This window comes from Hypomesus transpacificus, chromosome 9 (genome assembly GCF_021917145.1).
Source record: "Hypomesus transpacificus isolate Combined female chromosome 9, fHypTra1, whole genome shotgun sequence".
Classification (NCBI taxonomy): domain Eukaryota; kingdom Metazoa; phylum Chordata; class Actinopteri; order Osmeriformes; family Osmeridae; genus Hypomesus; species Hypomesus transpacificus.
The window spans coordinates 6,449,786-6,469,545 of NC_061068.1; the positions used below are offsets into that span (position 1 = coordinate 6,449,786).

Sequence of the window (19,760 nt, forward strand, 5' to 3'; positions counted from 1 at the left end):
TTCAAATTTTTCAATCAAGACATGTTCTTCGTTCACTGATGATGCGTCAAACCACAAAGTTGATGGGTTTTGCTTTATCAGTTCCCGACCCAGCACAAAAGGTTAATGACAAACATCCTTCTGCTATTTCATTCAAACCATTTTTGCCAATTAAACATCGAAGTAGTGATTGTCTTTCCAAGCACATTCAACTCACACTCCCGAACAGTAGGTGGGGATGATGCACCCCTTAGTTGAAATCTGACATAATGTCAACAGTCAGAAAACGTCAGAAGAAGTTCGAAAAGAAGTTCACTGACTTCAAACATGGCTACGGACACAGAAAGCAAAGATTCAAGAAGTGATACAATTGCAACTAATATTGAAAATAGTATGATTGTTTCTGATGATGACAAAGTAACGCAAGATCTCAGAAGTGTGTTGGTCACTAGCGTTTTAAATTTGGAAAAGCTTGACACAGACCTTTACAGGTGCGTAAAATAGCTAGCCACCTGTCAAGACTTTAGTAATAATACAGTAATAGCAAAGAGTAAAGAAGAAGTCTTCTTATTTCACTAATACTAGGTCGCTAGAGCCAGAGCTATTTCTCTCTATGGCTCTGGCTAGAGCTAGCTTATTGACGTAGGTAGCTAGTATAGCTGCCCAAAACCCCTACATGCATTTCACTAGTCTTTGTTCAGTTTACAACCTGGATACGATGTGGAAATATACTGTGCGCATTTTTTGTTGTTAAATTCACTAACTAGCTAACACTAGAGACACAATTAAGATAGCTCAGTAGATGTAATTCAAGGCACAACACTACTACACATCTTTACAGGAACAGGGTAGTTTAAGAAATCCATTCTGATACACTAAGTGTATCATATAAAAATGTAATTAAGTCTAACAATAACAATATATATGTGGGAATTATCTGCAGAGGAAAGCACCATTGGGTACCCCGCTCCCAGCGTCTATTTGGGGGACAGATTATTGGTCAAGCCCTTGTGGCTGCTGCTGAATCTGTCAGTGAAAATGTTTTTGCACATTCCCTTCACTGCTACTTTGTACGAGCAGGTGAGGTTTCACCCTTGATTACAGCTAATTTGAGCTCCCAACAATCATAAAGTAATGAGTAATACTGATCTGTAATTGTTTTGTGATTTTGTAGGAGACCCTAAGATTCCGGTGTTGTACCAGGTAGATCGTACACGAGATGGTCGAAGTTTCTCTGTGCGATCTGTGAGGGCAATCCAGCATGGGCAACCTATTTTGATCTGCCAGGCCTCCTTTCACATGCAACAGCCTAGTCCCGTAGAACACCAGTTTACCATGCCCACCGTTCCCCAGCCTGAAGAGTTGCTCACAATGGAGGAACTCATTCAGCATTACCTCAGGTAATGTATCATACTATTCACAAAGCCAGAGCTTTCTTAATTTTTTTCATGAATTGACAAAAAACAAAAGAGCTGCATGGTACTTTACAGTAATCCAGACCTGGCTGAGAATGCAAAACAAGGACTCAACAAACTATTGGCTGATGAGGTCCCAATTGAAATAAAACCTGTCAACCCACCAGACTTGTACCGACGTTTAGCCATGGAACCAAAGAAGCTGTTCTGGGTGCGGGCACGAGGACATATTGGTAAAATGGAGTTGGTATTTGTGTGCGCTGTGCATGCTGAATTTAATGTGAGATGCTGTCACCAAGCATCATGCAAGGGAAACTGTGAAGGAGGTTGAATGAACACTGGACTCATATTGCTCTTATTTTTCTCTAGGTAAAGGCGACATGAAGCTGCACTGCTGTGTTGCTGCATATGTTTCAGACTACTCTTTTCTGGGCACTGCACTGATGCCTTACCCACAACACAAGGCCCAGTTCTCTGCCTCTCTGGACCATGCCATGTGGTTCCATAGCACTTTCCGGGCAGATGAGTGGATGTTGTATGAGTGTGAGAGTCCATGGGCAGGTGGGCTTACAGTATGTTTACGTAAAAAACTGTCCATTGCTAAACTTTTCTTTCACAGATTGTCCTATAATAGAATGTTTTATCCTACAGGGGGCAGCAGAGGACTAGTTCAAGGACGTCTGTGGAGGAGAGATGGGGTGTTGGCTGCCTCCTGTGCACAGGAAGGGGTTCTACGAGTAAAATCAGCTCCACAGAGTCAACTCTGAGTTTTTAAGACAAGAACATTTTAATTGTAGATAAAATTTATGCATTTCAGCTTGATGAAGTGATGTAATTTATAATAATGTAATAATTTATAGTTTTTGGGACTTATTTTGACTGTGCTCCCAGTCACATCAGTGGTACCTGATGTATCATTCATGAGATTTTGTAATTGGGTATATTGTAAGAGCTCTTCAATGCAAAATCCAGTAATCTTCAGACAAACGCTGGTCCTTATTTTATTTTTGCTGTCATTATTGAGTCTATTCTGTAATGTAATTCTATTAAGTGTCTGAATTCTAATCCAGGAAGATTATCAGTAAATAAAGAATTTATATTGAGGTTCTTTATAATCTGCAGTAGATGACAAAATCCTTAGCAGTTAGGGCAGCACCGTGATTACAATTAAACATGCTGCCTGATACATTTTTCACAAACGCCGTGATTTGAGAGGTGTTTCAGGTTCTTTATACAGAACTTTCTTCATCCATTATTTGCACTTGACTATTTGTGTAAAATACATTGGACTAATAATTGTGGTCGATGTGTCCTTAATTGTACGTATTTTAAGGGCTTCAAATGTGTAGGCTAAACAAGGGCGTAGAGTCTGTATTCGGACCGTTTCTACCGTTGCTATGGGAGAGAAATGTATACCCACAATGCACCCCAATGAGCTGGTGAACAGAAGCTAAGAATCTTCAGAGGTAATGTAGTTTAGCTAGCTAGTGCATTTTAAGCTAAGCTAATGTATAACAATATCTGATAGTGTAAGAAATTCTCTATTTTGACGCAAGACAACTGAGCTATATATTGTCCATGTTGCATCAAGTAGCATTAATTGTATAGGCCACATGTTCGCTGGCTAGCTATACTTTTTAGTTAGCCTAGCTACACTAGTTTACTTAGCGTTATACTGTAACGCTACATCAGTAGTAGCTACAGATATCCACGTAAAGTTAATTTACAACATAGGATTGTGCTGCTGTACAGTTATAGCCTTGTCTGTTTTCCAGGTTAAATGTGCTAAAACAAATAAAGCGTAAATGGACAGTGAGCAGCGCAACAGTGTTGTTTTCAATGCATCCAAGAGAGAGTTGTTCACCATCAACAATGGATACAAGTCAGTGCAGAAGCGTCTGAGGGCACAGTGGAAGATTCATAGGTAGGCACCACCATGTCCCTATTATATTGTTACTCTGGTGTGCTGCAGTTAAATTCGTTAAGCATTTCCCTTTTATCATGTTAAGTATAAAGGAGGAGTTGTCTTTGGAGAAATTAAATGGTGTGAAGTTGTGGATCACGGCAGGACCAAGGGAAAAGTTCACAGCTACCGAGGTAGGCTACCTGTTCAACTTAAATCATCAGTACAGTTATGTTTTCTCGCATGAGACACTGTATATCGATATCATTTCAGTTGGAGGTTCTTAAGCAATTCTTGGATGGAGGAGGAGATGTTCTTGTGATGCTTGGTGAAGGGGGGGAGATGAAGTATGACACTAATATTAACTTCCTGCTCGAAGAATTCGGGATACTCGTCAACAATGGTACGTATAGTATGCTGTATGCTGTTAGTTAAACTGTTATTTATCCTAATACTCACTTCTTAACTGTTTTTATTGAGGGTTGTTACAGCTGTACAATTTAATATTTCCTTTATTAATAATGCAGATGCTGTGGTAAGAAATGTATATTACAAGTATTTCCACCCAAAAGAAGCACTTGTGTCCAATGGTGTGCTTAACAGGTTAGTTACAACTAGCTATTGTTAATCTAGATGAAATACTAGGGTGTGTTACCAGTCACTTACAAAATATGGATTGATGTTTTCAGCCTCTGTAACTCTGTTTTCTTTAGAGAGATCAGCCGGGCTGCAGGCAAAGTGGTAACTGGAATCATTGATGATGAAAGTGCTGGTAACAATGCACAGTAAGTTCCCCTCTTATATATGATCATGCTCAAGTTTCTGTTCTGTTTGGGTTCAACTAATTCTATCCATTACACCCTTATAATAGTACTTGTGTCCTTGTACAGGGCTCTGACTTTTGTGTACCCATACGGCGCCACCCTGGCTGTGATGAAGCCTGCCGTGGCTGTTCTATCCACAGGCTCTGTGTGCTTTCCTCTCAACAGGCCTGTCCTGGCCTTCCATCAGGTCAAAGTGAGGACACAATCCAATTTGTCTTTCACTTCTGAACAGATTGACTATATATTATTGTACATTAAAATTACAAATGTTTCTTTCATTATGTAGGAGGCGGGCAAGTTGGCAGTGCTGGGGTCCTGCCACATGTTCAGTGACCAGTACCTGGACAAGGAGGAGAACAGTAAAATAATGGTTAGTGCTGGTTAAGAAACATAGGAGTGCACACTTATAGATATAAAACTGGGATCCTTTTGAGGCTGATAAAGCCTGAAATGTATCTGCTTTGCTCTATGCAAGTCTTTAGTATTATCTTTAATTCACAATGCTTTTTGCATCATGCAGGATGTGGTGTTCCAGTGGCTCATGACTGACAACATTCAACTGAACCAGATAGATGCAGAGGACCCTGAGGTACGCACGCACACATTTGGAACAGCAGTTTTACTATTTCCATTTCAATTAAACAGACCCTACTGTGGTTTGTCTAGATTACAGATTACACCATGCTACCAGACACTGGCTGCCTGTCAGAGAGACTCAGAGTGTGCTTGCAAGAGGGAGATGAAAACCCCAGAGACTTCACCTCCCTCTTCGATATGTCACTGCTCCAGTTATCCACAAACACTTTGCCCCAAGTAATAGGGTGAGAGACATTCACATACCACTTTGTGAATAAACCCAGTTTCATGCCATGTTTTCGAAACCAAACTACTAGTTGCTGACATGTTTTTGTGTGCTTTTCATCCCTGCAGTGCTTATAAGCAGCTCAATGTGAAACACGAGCCACTCCAGTTAATTCAGCCTCAGTTTGAGACTCCTCTTCCCCAGCTGCAGCCTGCTGTAAGTTCTATCTCTGCCTTATAAGCTTAATTCCTAAATGAAAAAAGCCTGGGAAATGTAAAAACGGTGTAAGGATAAGTGGTGTCATAAACAGCATGCATGTCTTTTTCAAATGCTGTCCAAACTGTCATTCTTTTGCGAGATAGTCTGTTTACTGCCTAATTTGTTTGTGCAAGTATTCATCTGTCTACTGCCTAATTTGTTTGTGCAAGTATTCATCTGTCTACACTTAAGTGATTTAGATGTTCTTCAAACACTTGTAAGACTTGTTGATCTATTGTTGATCTTTGTGTGCACATATTGGTTTCATTGAGCAGGTTTTCCCACCAGCATTCAGAGACCTTCCACCTCCAATGCTTGACTTGTTTGACCTTGACGAAACATTCTCCTCTGAGAAAGTGCGTTTGGCACAGCTCTCAAATAAATGTAAGTGTTTGACCATCTTCCATCACATCCCATTTCTCTAACGTGTTGTATTTGTCTCAACACTTGGTGACAAACTAGCTGTTAATAGATGATGTGTAATGTTCCCTTAGGCACAGATGATGACCTAGAGTTCTATGTGCGAAAATGTGGAGACATCCTGGGTGTGACTGCAAAGTTGGACAAAGAGCAGAGAGATGCCAAACATATTTTGGAGCACATCTTTTTCCAGGTTGTGGAGTTCAAGAAACTCAATCAGGCAAGTTAAACCAAACAACAAAACAAAACGTATGGTTGGTTTTACCAAGTTTAATTGTTTTAAAAATGGTTGTCCTTTCTTTACAGGAACATGATATTGACACAACAGAAACAAGATTCTCCCCATTTTGATTGACCACTTCAAGTCAGTGTTTTGTACAATGTATTTATTTCTAGATTTGTATTTACATCATTCCATTGAACTCGTTATATGAGAGTTGTGTTTGCATTCAACTTGTGTTTAACACTTTACCATGTTTGTAAAGTATGTTGTCATTACAGAAATGTACTAATTTGTAATAAAAGTGATTATATTCTGAAAATATTCCAGACACATTCTTTTCACAGTAAAAAAAAAACTTTATTTGTCAAGTTATTTAAATGTTCATAAAATACAGTTCAGAGTGATGGTCTTCTGGCTTGTCTCATGTCTGCAAAAGTGAAATAAAAACTATTTTGAAAGCCAATGCCAAAGCCCCAAAAGGGAGATATAAAAAGGGTATTAGAGACAAAACTCAATTTGAGAACCATACCTTAGTTATTCCTGCAGTCACATGTCCGTTTTGTCTTTATTATCCACACAAGCAGGGCTGGAGGTTTGTTTCTGCCAGCCTTCCTCAGCTACTGGTGCAGACCCACAAGATGTCTGTCTGGAACCCACAGAGTCCTCGCTCCATGACTTCTGATACTCATCTGTGCCATTAATGTGCTGTGATGTGCCAGACCATATCAGGGAGGGAAGTTCAGTGAGAGAGGTGGAAGCAGAGCCAGACATATACTTGGGACTCCAGGTGGATTCCAGTGTGCTAGACCCCAAGGTGAGTTGAGGGTTGTTGATGTCTGTTTTGATAAAAGAAAACTCCCAGGATACATGTGCAGCTGTGGAGCCAACACACAATTTGTCAGGTGAACTTGTTTTTTGGAGGAACATACAGGGAGTAGAGGACTGTGCAGGTATCGTTATCGGGGTTCGGGTTTCCTCCATCGACATTGTGTTCATGTTGGGTGCCTGAGAGGGTGACATAGTATTGAATAGATCACGGATGGTAGATAATGAGGGTTTGGTCTTAGAGTATTCACACACGATTTCATGGGAAGGTATGGATATTGAACCCTCCAGTGATAGATCATACACAGATGAACTTTGATTAACACAGAAACCTCGGTCAAGTTCTGATGGCGATGCCAACTGAAAGATGGATACATCTGTAAAGTAAAAAAATTAACATCAAAACCCCATCATCGTGTAGTTTCTACAGAGGGAATTCATTTTAGTTTCTTACCAGCACTGACTAAATCCCTGTCCATATTTTCTGTGATTAGTTATTTCAATTGACACAGCTTGTTTATGGAGCTTGCTAATGATCTCACCTGTCACTAGGCGGAGATGCCAATTAAATTACTCCTGATGTGAAGCATGGTTGAGGAGGAGCAACATATTTTCAGAATGGAATTTAGCCAGGCTACCACTGCTTACGCATTCTTACGTCATCACGGGACTCACTGCGAGACTGTGAGAAGAGAAGCGCGCGAGATAGAAACTTGAGCGGGGACTTGTCTTAACAACAACGCAAGCTCCAGTTCAGATAGACAGAAGCTGGTTTGTAGCATCTTAAGCGCATGCATGGAAGATTTTATACAACCAGTCATATAACAAACGTACTATTGGCGGTTGTGTTGTATTGAAGTTACATGCCAGGGGAAATATTTGTCAGATTGATTTAGTATTCAACTAGCTAGATTGCAAACGGTATCATCATCGACTCCCAGGTAAAACTGCATCACAGACCAGGGAGGGAAATGTCTTGGTGGTCGCGCGGGTAAGTTGATAATCATGCTTTACGCTCTTTATTCATCATCTGCTAACTTGATTGTATTTATACAGTGGTTGATGTCTAGATATGATGTTTAGTCTCTGCTGGCAGCAGTCATTTAACTCGAGTATTGGCTGGTTAGCTTGCTGGCTACAAGTCTCAAGACTGCCGCCTTTTTAGCAAAGCTGTTGACTTGTAAAACTCAACTAGATGGCTTCTAATGTTGAATTTAATATTATTTTAAATACATAGCAAGCTTAGTTCCATGTGCATATTGTCTGCAAAGCTAGCAAAATAATATAACCATTTAATAATAAGCCCACTTTGCATGGTCAGCCGGTTGAATAGCTCTAAATTGGCTAACACTAGTTCAACTTGAATGTACTGACAAGCCCTACTCGTCCAAAACCAGTTTTTCGTGCAGTGTAGGGCTAGGCAATCTAATTATGTGTTATAATTGTACATTGCTGTATCATACACACAGCTACAACATTTAGTTGCCTAAAATGCAAATACAACTTAAGCCTAGTACTTTCCAAGTTTTTTTCTTGTGATTGTTAAGAAGTCATGTATTTATTTAGCAGCCTCTTTATCTAAAGTTACATATGCAGGGGGAATCGAATCTGCATCTTGTTCTGCTCTCGTGCTCTCCACTAAACCTGTTCATCTTCTCTGAACAGAGATGATGGGGAGGAAGCTATGTGTCAGGATACAGACTCTGATGTGGCAGAACAGAGAGACTATGGGAAAGTGAAGGTGAAATGGACACAGGAGGAGGTGAGTTTCAATAACATTTGCAATAGTTATTAGATGTCCGCTTATCCACTAGCCAAACATTAAAATGTCTCTTGTGTTGTGCTCAGGATGATAATCTGAAAGCTTTAGTTCAAAACCGGGGTCCAAATGACTGGAAATATATAGCCAGCTTTTTACCGGTGAGTTCCTTTAGTCCTTTTCTGCAATATCTTTTCATTATTAAATTGCAACTGTGTTTCGTTAAAAAGCACATGTACTCCTTCTCAGAATCGCACAGAACATCAGTGTCAACTCCGCTGGTTCAAAGTTCTGGATCCAGATCTGGTCAAAGGGCCTTGGACCAAAGAAGAGGATGACAAGGTGCTTTCCATTTGACCCATCATTTGTGCTAGCATCTATCTAGTCCGTTTACCCAGTTATCCAGATGCATTGATGAACCTTCTGAATACTTCCACACAGGTCATCGAACTAGTGAACATGTACGGGAACAAGCAGTGGGCTATAGTGGCCAAACATCTTAAGGGAAGGCTAGGGAAACAGTGCAGAGAGCGCTGGCACAACCACCTCAACCCTGACGTGAAGAAGTCCTCTTGGACAGCCGAGGAAGACCTCATCATCTACAAGGCCCACTGCACACTGGGGAACCGCTGGGCTGAGATAGCTAAGCTGCTTCCAGGAAGGTAGATGCTTTTACTGGTGGTGCATTGAGTATCACTCAAAATCTGTAATCTTCTTTTTTGTTGTTGGTGTGATTAGAATGGGGCTTTGGGTTACAACATGTATATATTTGATGAATATACTCTGGTCCTATTGTTCCAATCCTAGACATATGACGTAGTCAGCTATAATGTGAAAACTGAACACATGCCTCTACAGAACCGATAATGCTGTGAAGAACCACTGGAACTCTACCATCAAGCGCAAAGTGGAGATGGGCTTCTATTCTGGGGTTGTGTGTCATCCTAAGGAACATGAAGAGTTCATTGCTTGTACCAGTAAAGACATACAGGTAAGTTTATATTGCATGCATGTTGTCCTCACCAAAGACCATCGACAATTGTTATCAAGTTTTTAATGCAAGCTATACACAGATGGAGCACAGCAGTGACGGGTGCATGATGGACAGGGACTTGGGTCAAGAAACTACACTGCAGGTGAGAAGGTAGTCAGTGTGGTCATAGTTGGAGTGTAATGTCTCCTGTGGCATTCATTGTTATGTGATGGGCATTTGGGTCCAACATTTCAGTAAGGGCCTTACGTTTGTTGACCTGTACATTTCCAAATGGATTTTCATGTTTTTGTCACGTCCGACAGGAGACTTCTGACTCAGCTGCTGTAACAGATACGCCAAGAGAAGCAGGTTCCCTCAGGATTTTTTCTCCCCAGCAGTCAAAGGATGGAGGTGGCCCCAAAAGTGACCCCGATTCCACGGGAGAGATGAATACCACCTGGGTGGTGGATAGTTCAGGCTTCCTCTCTCCTACAGGCCCTGCCTTAAAGGAGGTTATGGATATGCTGGATGGGGTAAGAACACTGAATAAGATCATTCTTCAGCCTACAGGAAAGTAAATTGAATGTCATTTTAATTTGTATGTGGTACTTTCATACACGTGTTTGCAGACCCTCCATGATATTAAATGGTCGATGTTTTCTGCTTCTCGTCAGGACCCGGATGTGTGGTGTAACCTGGCAGCCTTTGATCTCGCTGAGGAGAGTCAGAGCCCAGAGAGACACCAGTTCCGTTTGGAAGGTAGTGCACTTCAAGAGTTAAGTAAGGGAAATCGTGGAGAACTGATTCCTATCTCGCCTGGTGGTGTCACACCCCCCTCCATACTGACCCGCCGAAGTCGCCGCCGCATCGCCCTGTCTCCTGACTCCACTAACTCCATGACCCCCAAAAACACACCGGTCAAAATCCTTCCCTTCTCTCCCTCACAGGTAACAGTTATTAAAATACACTATAGAAGACAGTGAATTTATTTTCTTCATTATCTAAAGACTGTGCATTTTTAGTTCTTCAACATGTGGACCAAGCAAGACACTTTTGACCTGGAGAATCCGTCACTCACGTCCACGCCGGTATGCAGTCAGAAGGCCACGGTTACAACACCATTGCACCGTGACAAGACTCCACTTACCCAGAAAGAGAACTCTGTGTACGTGTTCCTCATTTGACCCATTAGTCCTCAAATTCCTCCATTTTTTTTATTGGGAACAAACTGTTTTGCTGTTATTTCTTCAATTTCTGTTATATAATGATATATTTTTTTGTACCAGGTTTGTCACACCAAACCATAAGTCTGATCTCTACACTACTCCTCGAACTCCAACACCATTCAAAAATGCCATGGAGAAGTATGGTCCCTTGCAACCATTGGTAGGTCCCTCTATACCATTGCCAGGATATCTGGAGGGTCACAACATTTGAATGTGATATGTACATCTTCCTTCTAATGGTGTTTTTCTTTCTAATCGTGTCTTTAGCCCCAGACTCCTAATTTAGAAGAGGATTTGAAGGAGGTCCTTCTCAGAGAGGCTGGTATTACACTGACTGTGGTGGGTGACACTCCCCCTGAGCAGAGACGGAAACAGGTGGTGAGTGACAACAGAAGCAAGTCCACATCGAAATCAGGAGCATTATTTCTTTGCTTCGGATTGCAATTCAGGAAAAGATCATGGGCAACACAAATAACTTAACTTTTAGGTAATTCAATGTGATTGCTGTAACGCAGTTTCTCATATTCAGCATCGACCTCCAATGAAGAAAGTGCGCAAATCCCTTGCCCTTGATGTCATTGGCTGCAATGAGACTCTCCCTGCCAGACACAAGTCCATACTGTTTGAGGCTAAACCCTGTGTTAAGGTACATAACGCAAATTACATAAGTACTGTATGGTACTAGTACTAGTATTTGTTATGCATGTTGATTTTGTGTTTCTTTTTTGTTGTTGTTGTTGTTTTTCCAGGCAGAGTCCCTCTCTGACTCTCTAAACTCGTCATCGTTCTGCAGTAAGAGAGAGGAGAACGCGTTGGACCAGGGCTTCATTGTGGATCCCTCTGAGAGCATGCATCTCAGTCCAGCTCCACCAACCCCAGTAAGCGTCAAGAGCCAATAAAGTGCCTTCTGCATTCAGATAGACATTTAGTATGGGGGATTTCATTGTGATGCATTCTTTTTTTTCTCTCTCAGATGTCTCAGGCGTGGGAGGCTGTTGTATGTGGACGGACTAAAGACCAGATTATAATGACAGAGAAAGCAAGACGCTACCTTAGCTCACTGAAGTCCCATGCACCTAACAGAGCCCTCATCTTATCCTGAGCCGATGGTCACTACTCTACACTACTGTAATGTTTCTGTTGTCTTAGAATGTGTTATAATCTTCACTTTAAAAAAGTTTTAACATTTTGGATTTGTTAGAAAAAAGGTTCAAGAATGTACATAAATGTAGTACAATAGATGCTCAGCTGTGCTTCTGAATGTCTCAAAATGAGGTAACCTTTCGCTGATATTTAGATACCCTGATATTTAGAGCAAAGTGGTTATAGTCAAAATGCAAATGTAAGACTTTTCACTCTGTTAATATTTGGAAAGGAAATTGAGGGCCATAAGAATAAGTTAACTATTGCTTACGTAGTTGTGCAAGCCTATTGTCTAGCTTTTCTTATAAAATGTGTTATTCGTTAAAGCTTGAAAATATTCTAACAGTGTATGTAGTACCACATGATTTAAGTACCTGATAATGAATGGGACTGAAAAAATAGGGGTTTTCCAATTCTCATCCTTTTGTATCACAAAACCTATAGTGTACATATGTTTTATCACTCCTACAAATTACAGATTGAAGATACATTTTGAAATGCTCTATGTATAGCAAGAACAGAATCAGTGACTGCTGGTCATATTTGTATAGTATGATGTATATAATAATTATGGAGGGTCTGTCTATCAAAACTTAAATATCTATTTAAGTTTTTTTTAAATTCATGATTGACAAAATGTACAAAAATAAATAATTGTTCTCCATCTTTGCAAGGGTAAGTTATATGAATTAAAATGACACATTGCTGTACATGCCTGATGCACATGTATTAAACACATAACTTATTGTTTAGTGTAATTTTGTAGCTTCTTTGTTTCATCAAACAGCAATCTGGAAATGACTGATTGTTGGTTGTAGAATCATTAGGTGTGTTCGCCTTCATGCGGCGCCTGGAGCCGGCGCCATAGACATCTATGGCCGGCGCTGCATGAAGTCGAACACACCTACTATCACCAGTAGATATTGGGGACCAATGAGAAACGAACACAGAGTCTGAAAGCGCCTTCCCATTTCTGATGACTGAATTTCCGGTAAAGAAGAACCCGGCAATGTTTGAAATAAAATAATTCATTTATTTTAGCACCATATAGCGAAGAAAGACTATTAAGCGAATATTCATCGAGTTGAATTGTATACATAAGTCTATATCAACTACAAAGGTGCTCAAAATTTCCTTATTTACCAATGTTGGTTGATGTCAATTCAAAATCGTAGGGAAGTCAAATTAAAACGGTGAGGATAGACATGACATTATGCCAAACCTTTAGAATGGTAAGCATTTTTTATCTTTTCTATCCATCTTTGAGAATGACAAATGTGTATTAGAATATAATCAGGTTTCCGTCATTGAGTAATAATGATAGTTGACGATGATTCCACCCCTCCCCTTCTGCAGTAGTTTTACCTATAGAACCCGGAAATCGTCGCCGGTTTTTGGTGACGCTGCATTAGAAACGGCAAGACATGGCACAGCCTCGTAAGTATTTTTGTCTGGTAGGTTTTAAATATGAAATTGATCCGATTTCAAGGAATGGTTTCTTGCAAGAAAAAAATGTATAATATAATGCACACTTTAAGTGGCAGGACGATAAAAATGCGTAAAAAAGACGTGTTGGCAGCTAGCAATGCAATTTAGCTATAAAGCTAGCCAGTCTGCTAGCTCACGCTAACTACCTGTCAACCTCTGCTGCTGAAATGCCATTTATTGTAAAATAGTTAGCCCGTTATTTAACTAGGTACCGCTAGCTAATATAAAACGTTTGTGCAGACGTGTCTGTTGAAAGGTAGCGCTTGTAAGTTTACTCGTGTGTACCAGAGGTGTAGCCATTCATCATGACGTATAACTTGCTAGTCAAAGTCAGTGATAAGCAGAGCAATTTTCCTCTACCAGACTATTACGTTTAAAAACGACAATTTCTGAGTTGATTTGTCAAAGAAAGCCAGTGGCACACACCTGAGATGAACATGCATCGCCAATTATTTCCTTTTATATGACACTGTTTCTGAATCAGCAGGATTGTTCAGCTTGGTCTTTCTTACCCTGGCTCTTGGAGCCCAGGCTCTGACCCCATCCCATTATCTTTCTCGCTCTGATGTGGAGAGACTTCAAGCCCTAATGAGGCAGCCCTTTACGGATCTTGAATCTGCATACTACTCCATTGTTGGTCTTGGTAAACTTGGGTCTTCTATTGCTGATGAAGGTGTAAGTATAAAGAAGGTCAATGTCCTTATGCAGCTACAATTGCAATTGGTCTTCTTGGATACCTTTTGTTTAGTGGGTAATACAATTATCACAAGGATATCAACCTTGTTTTTTGTGGACAGTTGTAAATGTATATATATATTTTTGCAGGATGCCTGCCAGTTCCTGAAGTCCAAGCTTGACCCCACCAGTGTTGATTCCCTCTTCTTTGCTGCCGAGTCCAGTCAGGCTATTTCAGGATGTGAGGTAGCTGCAGATTGAGAGTTGTTTTAATGCATTTGAAACAATGTATCTTGTGTAAAAACTATTTGAGCACTGGATTGTAGTACCATTTCTCAGTTTTTTGTCTTATTGAATGCATCCAGTCTCAAAATGTACGTTTTATAATCCTCTCCCCTTGTTTCAGATTCCGGTGTCAAACGAGACTCGTGACCTTCTACTAGCAGCAGTCAGTGAAGACTCCAGTGTGACTCAGATCCATCGGGCTGTGAGTGCTATCAGTTCTCTGGGGCTGCCTCTTGCCTCACAGGAGGTTGTCAGTGCCCTTGCTGCCCGGATTACCAAGGAGGACAACGTTTTGGCGTGAGTATTTATGCTGAAGGTGAAGTGTTCCCGTCAATTTTATAAACATGATCACCTGGAATGGCATGCTTATTCATTATGGGAGCTCTATTGGTTAATTTAGTGAATGTCTCTTGGCAGTATCACACAGGCTCTTCTGACCGCCGCTCGGCTCTCGCAACAGGCAGAGCTTGGGGGGATCCTGGAGGAGATTGAGGTGAGTTTCACAATTCCATCAGGTTTGGCAGTTCCTCAGATGCCCTATCTCTCTGTAAAGGAGGCAGCTTCAGTGTATATATTTTATTAATTATTGTGATTATTATTATTGCATTTGTATTATGTTTGCAAACAGGTTGTGCCTTACTTTCCCTTTCAGGATCTTGCTGCGCGCCTGGATGATTTGGGTGGAGTATATCTGCAGTTTGAGGAGGGACTTGAGGCAACAGCCTTGTTTGTGACTGCAGCCTATTCTCTGTCAGACCATGTGGATATGGAGCCCCCTTTGAAGGAGGTACACTATCATGTTGATTTCAGGAATAGGAAAGGGGTTTGGAGATATCTCTCTTTGTGATTCAGTAATTGTAAAACAAAATGATGTACCTACCAATGTATTATGCTTTAACACTAATCAAATCTAATCTCAACACAGGACCAGGTCATCCAGCTGGTGAACTCTGTTTTTAGCAAGAAGTCCTGGGATTCGCTGTCTGAAGCCTTCAGTGTTGCCAGTGCTGCTGTTGCCTTGTCCAACAACCGTTTCCATGTGCCAGTCATTGTCAGTGCCCAAGGGCCTGCCACTGTGTCTCACAGCGAACCTACCCTCCAGGTACACCCCAGATAGTCTGTTCCTAGGCAATGTTTTTAGTACTATAGTTGTATTTGCAACCCTATTGAAACCATGTCTGTAACTGACTATGTATTTCTGTTTGATCCCTAGCTTCTAGTTACTAATGTGCTTTCCCAGCCCCTGGCCTCAGCCAGTGTGGTGGTGGAGTCTGCTAATGCCCTGGCTTCTAAGAGCGTCATCCTCAGCCAGGCACCTTTCACCTTAAGAGAGTAAGCATTTTCCAGAAGAAAATTTAATTTACAATTTTTGACCAGTTTTTAAAGATGTGCTTTAATAATAATGTGGATCTGATTTTTAGTGGTGTTTTTGAGCTGAACTTCATGGCCAGCCAGCCTGCTAGCGGATATTACCAGTTCACTGTGGCTGTGACAGGGGACAGCAGATTTGTTGCCAATCAAGTTGAGGTAAGCTGGCTTGGCTGGTTTTGTAATCATTTAATAACTTAAATACAAGATAATTTTGTTTTCGCCTGAGTTGGAGTGGAGTTCTAGCATTAATTAATTGTTCTAACTTTAGCACAGTGAATCATTTGTTTCTTTGGCCTTTGGCTTTTGGGTTAACAGGTCATGATGAAGTCTTGATCCTGATGAAGACTATTAAACTATTATGTAGCTTTTATCCTTTATGTAGCAAATTAAACATAGGAACGTTGGTAGTGGTCTAATGATTACCACAGATGAAGTCCATTAGCTTCGGCAGCATGTCAGAATTTTAATCGCTATAAATGTGACAGTAATCACACCACTTTGTTGGAATTAGCATGTGAATGTTAAACCTGAACTTTTTTGTTAAATTCTATCTCTCCCATCTTCTTTTTAGATGAAAGTGAAGGTCTCTACTGAAGTTGCCATCACTAACATGGATTTGTCTGTGGTGGATAAGGACCAGAGCATTGGCACTAAGACTACCAGGTCAGTCTCCAGGCTATTTCCCCTGAGGACCATTTGTGTCCCAAACACCAAAATAGATTGCTCGATGTTTGTTTGTTTTTCTCTTCCAGGGTGGAATACCCCTTCAAGGCCAAGACCTCCTTTACCGCTGATGGCCACCAGAACTTTGCCATGTCTTTCCAGTTAGTGGATGTCAACACTGGAGTTGAGCTCACCCCCCACCAGGTTTGTAGTTATCCTACTTCCTCTTCATTTCCAGTATAATAAAACAATTCTGTTACCTTACCTTTCAGATTGGAGTCAGTAGTTTTCTTTCTCTTGACTCCTCAGACATTTGTCAGGCTGCACAATCCGAAAACAGGCCAAGAGGTTGTGTTTGTGGCAGAGCCAGACAGTAAGAACCTTTACAAGTTTGAGCTGGACACCGCAGACAGAAAGTCTGAGTTTGACTCCATGTCTGGAACCTATGCTCTCCACCTTATGGTTGGAGATGCTACCCTCGAGAACCCCATTTTGTGGAGTGTGGTAAGTTTCTGGATTGTATGGATTAACTATCAAATAAAATGATCCAAGCGTTCCTTTGCTTGTGAGCTCAGTATCAATAAAGGTTTCTCTTTTTGTAAGGCGGATGTAGTTCTCAAGTTTCTCGATGAAGAGGCTCCAGCCACCATCCAGTCAAAGACCCTATATGTGCCAAAACCAGATATTCAGGTAAACAAGATAGTCAGTCAGAGACAGGTATCACACTGGAACATCCCATTCTACAGACGTTGATACATGTTGTTCCGTGCTGCTGCAGCATCTGTTCCGTGAACCAGAGAAGAAGCCTCCCACGGTGGTGTCCAACACCTTCACCGGCCTGATCCTGTCCCCCTTCCTCCTCCTGCTGGTGCTGGTGAGAGACACCCTCGGTTTACAATCAGTATTCTTTTCAGAAATAATTTTTATTTTGTTTTGTGGATGTCGAGAATAGCGCTTTAAAATGAGACCATGGATTTTCAGTAACAATGCATGTTTTGATTAAAAATAACAAAAGCAATGGCAAGTACAGTACATCTGTTCGTCACAAAGGGCATTTGAAGTGTTAAGTGATGGCCACACTCAGGAAGGCTCAGTTCATATCAGTGTTTTACAGTGAAAACCGTTTATGACATCATGAGGCCTTTCATTTACAAATAGCATTCTCTTGTTCTCTTCCCGTCTCTTCAGTGGTTGAAACTAGGGGCCAACATCTCCAACTTCAGCCTATCTCCCAGCTCGGTTCTTTTCCATATTGGCCATGCAGGTTGGTACTGAGGGTGGAGCCCTGCATTTGAAAAGGCACCGTGTGTCACATCATGCTTGCTTCCATGATTCTTTTAAAATGTGCTTTTAACCATCTCAACAATGTTGTTGCATTTCAGCCATGCTAGGTCTGATGTATGTCTACTGGACGCACCTCAACATGTTCCAGACTCTGAAGTACTTGGCCATCATCGGCAGTCTCACTTTCTTGGCTGGGAATCGCATGCTGGCCCTAAAAGCAGTAAAGAGGTAAGCCTCCTGTTAGCAGTACCTGACAACCAGATGGTTCCTAGAGAGCTGTTGACTGCAGAGAGGAATATGCCCCTTTCTGGATGAGGACCATTGTGGTGCTATGGGTGGCTTCTTGGCAGTTCATGTCCCTGTGATTGACTGGTGCCTCCATCGTCGTGGCACTTCAGAGGGCTCTGCCGGCCCTCAGTTATTCTCCAGAGGCCCATGTCTGCTCAGGGCTGGCAGAGGAGTGGAGACCCTGCTGCAGAGCTCCAGTCTGACGGGCCCTCTAGTAGGTCTTACCAGTCAAATCTGTGTGGGTGAGGAGCTGAGTGGGCAAATCCCTCAAGGCCATCAAGATGAAAAGCTCTTGATAGGCCAGAGAGGCAGACCATTCAGAGTGTGTCACTGCCTAAAGACGTCAGGGTGTAATCGCTCAGTTTCACTGTGGAGGTACCCTGCTTGCACTTTCCTGTCTGTTCTACACTGCCTTAGCCTTGTTCTGTACTTTATCACAAGTCAACATTATTATGTTGTGGGTGTGATTATAAGCAACGATGGAACATCTTGCTTATAGGTTTTCTTCTTGCTAAATTGTTTACACTTTAGCTAGCCACAGTCTCCTCGAGCTAGTGCCTGTCTCCTTAACCCTCCTTCCTCTCCCTGCTGTATTTCTCTCTTTACTCCTCTTTCAGGATTGCTGCAGAGCAAAGTAGTAGATTGGCAAAATATAGGAGCCTGCGGTAAAGGCCTCTATTCATATACAAAATGGCCAGTCGTCCAGGTTAAAGTAAGGGCTTCCCTATGGTTTGCATCTCAGTGCCTCCCCATTGGCCTGTCTAATGCATGACTTTGTGGTGGTGCTCATTCAAAGTGAACTTCCCCATGTGATACTGATTTTAAACCAGCCCCTTTCTCATCTCACCATCATCTGACCACATATAGTCCACCTTGTACTTTCCTTACCTCCATGTTAGTCCTTTAACCTGCTCAGATGGAGGTGGATCATGATACTGGTCATACCGTATCATTGTGTTGTGCATGAAGTGATGTCACTGAATGATCCTCACGCCAACTACCCCATGCTTGGGCATTTCTCATAATCATCCTTGTTGTTAAACAGTCCATGTGAGCTTGATAGTCTGATTCCAGCATATTTCAACTGAAGATCTGAATCCTCACATGACTCTTATCCACTCTGAGATGATTCATGGATCCAGGATATATGGATGCATTTAATAGGCTTTTGTGTTAACAAATCATTGCTTGCTTTTCTCTGTGTGATGACTGGAAACATTTACAAGCCTTTTCTTTTGCAGAATTGAAAGTAAATGAAGACAAAACATAAAAGAAGATTGAAGATCCTTAAACGTTTGTTTCCAAGAATTGAAGGACACAAAGTCAAAATGGCATATTACGTGAATTCAGTTTTTTTTTGGTTAATGTGTTATCAGTGCGTCTTAAAATGTCAGAACTGAAGCTCACTGATATGACATTCTCTCACTGCAGGCTTTAAAGCTATTACTTCTGCACTTCATCTTGTGATTTTTTTTGACAGTGGGCTATGGTCGTTTTTATGGTTTCTTTATGAAATTTGGATGGATTGGGGTTTTTGTTCATTCTTGTTTTCTATTTCTGAATGTCTGTCTCACCACTGAAGTTGGCACCCAGTTTTACAACATGTTTAAGTGCATTGAAAGTTTCATTACTGGCATGGTTAACATCAAGAACCTTTCATGGAGCCATATAAGATTAGCTTGTACAAGTTCTGAATTAAATGTTTTCCCCTTTGATAAAAACAATTCCATGTGGAGAAGAGAATAACTGATGGTTAATTCCAGAAAATCTGATGTTTTGAAATGAAAGGAAATAAAGAAAATGAGAATTATTCTGTCACTTTCTTGAGTCTAATTCAACTACTGTACAGCATGAGTCTTCATATCTTTGGATCTACAAAACAATAGTGATTGCGAAATAAACACTTTGGGCAAAAAAGTTAATTGAAACGCATTGACCCGTATAAAATCTCCTTGC

At 41.2% G+C, this 19,760-nt stretch overlaps 4 protein-coding genes and 1 long non-coding RNA gene across 8 annotated transcripts; 4 read left to right on the top strand and 1 right to left on the bottom strand.

Moving 5' to 3' along the window:
• The first annotated feature begins 262 nt into the window (after positions 1 to 262).
• acot8 (acyl-CoA thioesterase 8) lies at positions 263 to 2,498 on the top strand. The gene is made up of 6 exons (XM_047025891.1): positions 263 to 470; positions 923 to 1,059; positions 1,154 to 1,379; positions 1,470 to 1,627; positions 1,764 to 1,955; positions 2,046 to 2,498. Exons 1-6 carry the CDS (start codon positions 307 to 309, stop codon positions 2,159 to 2,161), a joined length of 993 nt encoding a protein of 330 aa, XP_046881847.1. The 5' UTR covers positions 263 to 306; the 3' UTR covers positions 2,162 to 2,498.
• A 256-nt stretch (positions 2,499 to 2,754) lies between these two features.
• ift52 (intraflagellar transport 52 homolog (Chlamydomonas)) lies at positions 2,755 to 6,143 on the top strand. 2 transcript variants are annotated; one of them, XM_047025889.1, is made up of 14 exons: positions 2,755 to 2,860; positions 3,170 to 3,318; positions 3,404 to 3,491; positions 3,571 to 3,700; positions 3,825 to 3,900; positions 4,011 to 4,082; positions 4,188 to 4,314; positions 4,408 to 4,491; positions 4,642 to 4,710; positions 4,788 to 4,942; positions 5,052 to 5,139; positions 5,457 to 5,565; positions 5,676 to 5,821; positions 5,908 to 6,143. In XM_047025889.1, the coding sequence occupies exons 2-14, from the start codon at positions 3,200 to 3,202 to the stop codon at positions 5,950 to 5,952; spliced, it is 1,308 nt and encodes a 435-aa protein (XP_046881845.1). In that variant the 5' UTR covers positions 2,755 to 2,860; positions 3,170 to 3,199; the 3' UTR covers positions 5,953 to 6,143. The 2 variants fall into 2 exon arrangements, with proteins under 2 accessions (XP_046881845.1, XP_046881846.1); XM_047025890.1 differs by lacking the exon at positions 2,755 to 2,860 and adding an exon at positions 2,870 to 2,923.
• LOC124471413 lies at positions 6,059 to 7,275 on the bottom strand. Its single transcript, XR_006956540.1, has 3 exons — positions 7,104 to 7,275; positions 6,354 to 7,026; positions 6,059 to 6,251 (listed from the first exon to the last, which is right to left on the bottom strand). It is a non-coding gene; the product is annotated as an uncharacterized LOC124471413 (long non-coding RNA).
• Positions 6,558 to 12,470, top strand: mybl2b (v-myb avian myeloblastosis viral oncogene homolog-like 2b). 2 transcript variants are annotated; one of them, XM_047025888.1, is made up of 15 exons: positions 6,558 to 6,638; positions 8,315 to 8,411; positions 8,498 to 8,569; positions 8,658 to 8,750; positions 8,850 to 9,070; positions 9,267 to 9,399; positions 9,482 to 9,544; positions 9,705 to 9,914; positions 10,056 to 10,328; positions 10,404 to 10,546; positions 10,668 to 10,767; positions 10,875 to 10,985; positions 11,137 to 11,253; positions 11,357 to 11,485; positions 11,581 to 12,470. In XM_047025888.1, exons 2-15 carry the CDS (start codon positions 8,334 to 8,336, stop codon positions 11,707 to 11,709), a joined length of 1,872 nt encoding a protein of 623 aa, XP_046881844.1. In that variant the 5' UTR covers positions 6,558 to 6,638; positions 8,315 to 8,333; the 3' UTR covers positions 11,710 to 12,470. The 2 variants fall into 2 exon arrangements, with proteins under 2 accessions (XP_046881844.1, XP_046881843.1); XM_047025887.1 differs by lacking the exon at positions 6,558 to 6,638 and adding an exon at positions 7,369 to 7,640.
• A 277-nt stretch (positions 12,471 to 12,747) lies between these two features.
• On the top strand, positions 12,748 to 19,614 carry rpn2 (ribophorin II). Of its 2 annotated transcripts, none has more exons than XM_047026203.1 (18): positions 12,748 to 12,982; positions 13,107 to 13,187; positions 13,723 to 13,913; positions 14,064 to 14,159; positions 14,320 to 14,495; positions 14,616 to 14,691; positions 14,851 to 14,985; positions 15,124 to 15,300; positions 15,412 to 15,530; positions 15,620 to 15,725; positions 16,141 to 16,232; positions 16,322 to 16,436; positions 16,542 to 16,736; positions 16,836 to 16,922; positions 17,011 to 17,106; positions 17,421 to 17,496; positions 17,615 to 17,744; positions 19,046 to 19,614. In XM_047026203.1, exons 2-18 carry the CDS (start codon positions 13,175 to 13,177, stop codon positions 19,059 to 19,061), a joined length of 1,896 nt encoding a protein of 631 aa, XP_046882159.1. In that variant the 5' UTR covers positions 12,748 to 12,982; positions 13,107 to 13,174; the 3' UTR covers positions 19,062 to 19,614. The 2 variants fall into 2 exon arrangements, with proteins under 2 accessions (XP_046882159.1, XP_046882160.1); XM_047026204.1 differs by having other exon boundaries at positions 13,726 to 13,913.
• The last annotated feature ends 146 nt before the right edge of the window (positions 19,615 to 19,760 follow it).

Coding starts and splice junctions, on each gene's coding strand:
- acot8 (XM_047025891.1), top strand. CDS start 307: ATGGCTACGGACACAGAAAGCAAAGATTCAAGAAGTGATACAATTGCA. Junction 471..922: donor CTTGACACAGACCTTTACAG/GTGCGTAAAATA, acceptor AATTATCTGCAG/AGGAAAGCACCATTGGGTAC. Junction 1,380..1,469: donor CTCATTCAGCATTACCTCAG/GTAATGTATCAT, acceptor GGTACTTTACAG/TAATCCAGACCTGGCTGAGA.
- rpn2 (XM_047026203.1), top strand. Junction 15,531..15,619: donor GCACCTTTCACCTTAAGAGA/GTAAGCATTTTC, acceptor TCTGATTTTTAG/TGGTGTTTTTGAGCTGAACT. Junction 17,107..17,420: donor TCCTCCTCCTGCTGGTGCTG/GTGAGAGACACC, acceptor CCGTCTCTTCAG/TGGTTGAAACTAGGGGCCAA.
- mybl2b (XM_047025887.1), top strand. CDS start 7,621: ATGTCTTGGTGGTCGCGCGG. Junction 8,570..8,657: donor ATATAGCCAGCTTTTTACCG/GTGAGTTCCTTT, acceptor ACTCCTTCTCAG/AATCGCACAGAACATCAGTG. Junction 9,915..10,055: donor TTATGGATATGCTGGATGGG/GTAAGAACACTG, acceptor GCTTCTCGTCAG/GACCCGGATGTGTGGTGTAA.
- ift52 (XM_047025889.1), top strand. CDS start 3,200: ATGGACAGTGAGCAGCGCAACAGTGTTGTTTTCAATGCATCCAAGAGA. Junction 4,315..4,407: donor TGGCCTTCCATCAGGTCAAA/GTGAGGACACAA, acceptor TTCATTATGTAG/GAGGCGGGCAAGTTGGCAGT. Junction 5,140..5,456: donor TTCCCCAGCTGCAGCCTGCT/GTAAGTTCTATC, acceptor TTCATTGAGCAG/GTTTTCCCACCAGCATTCAG.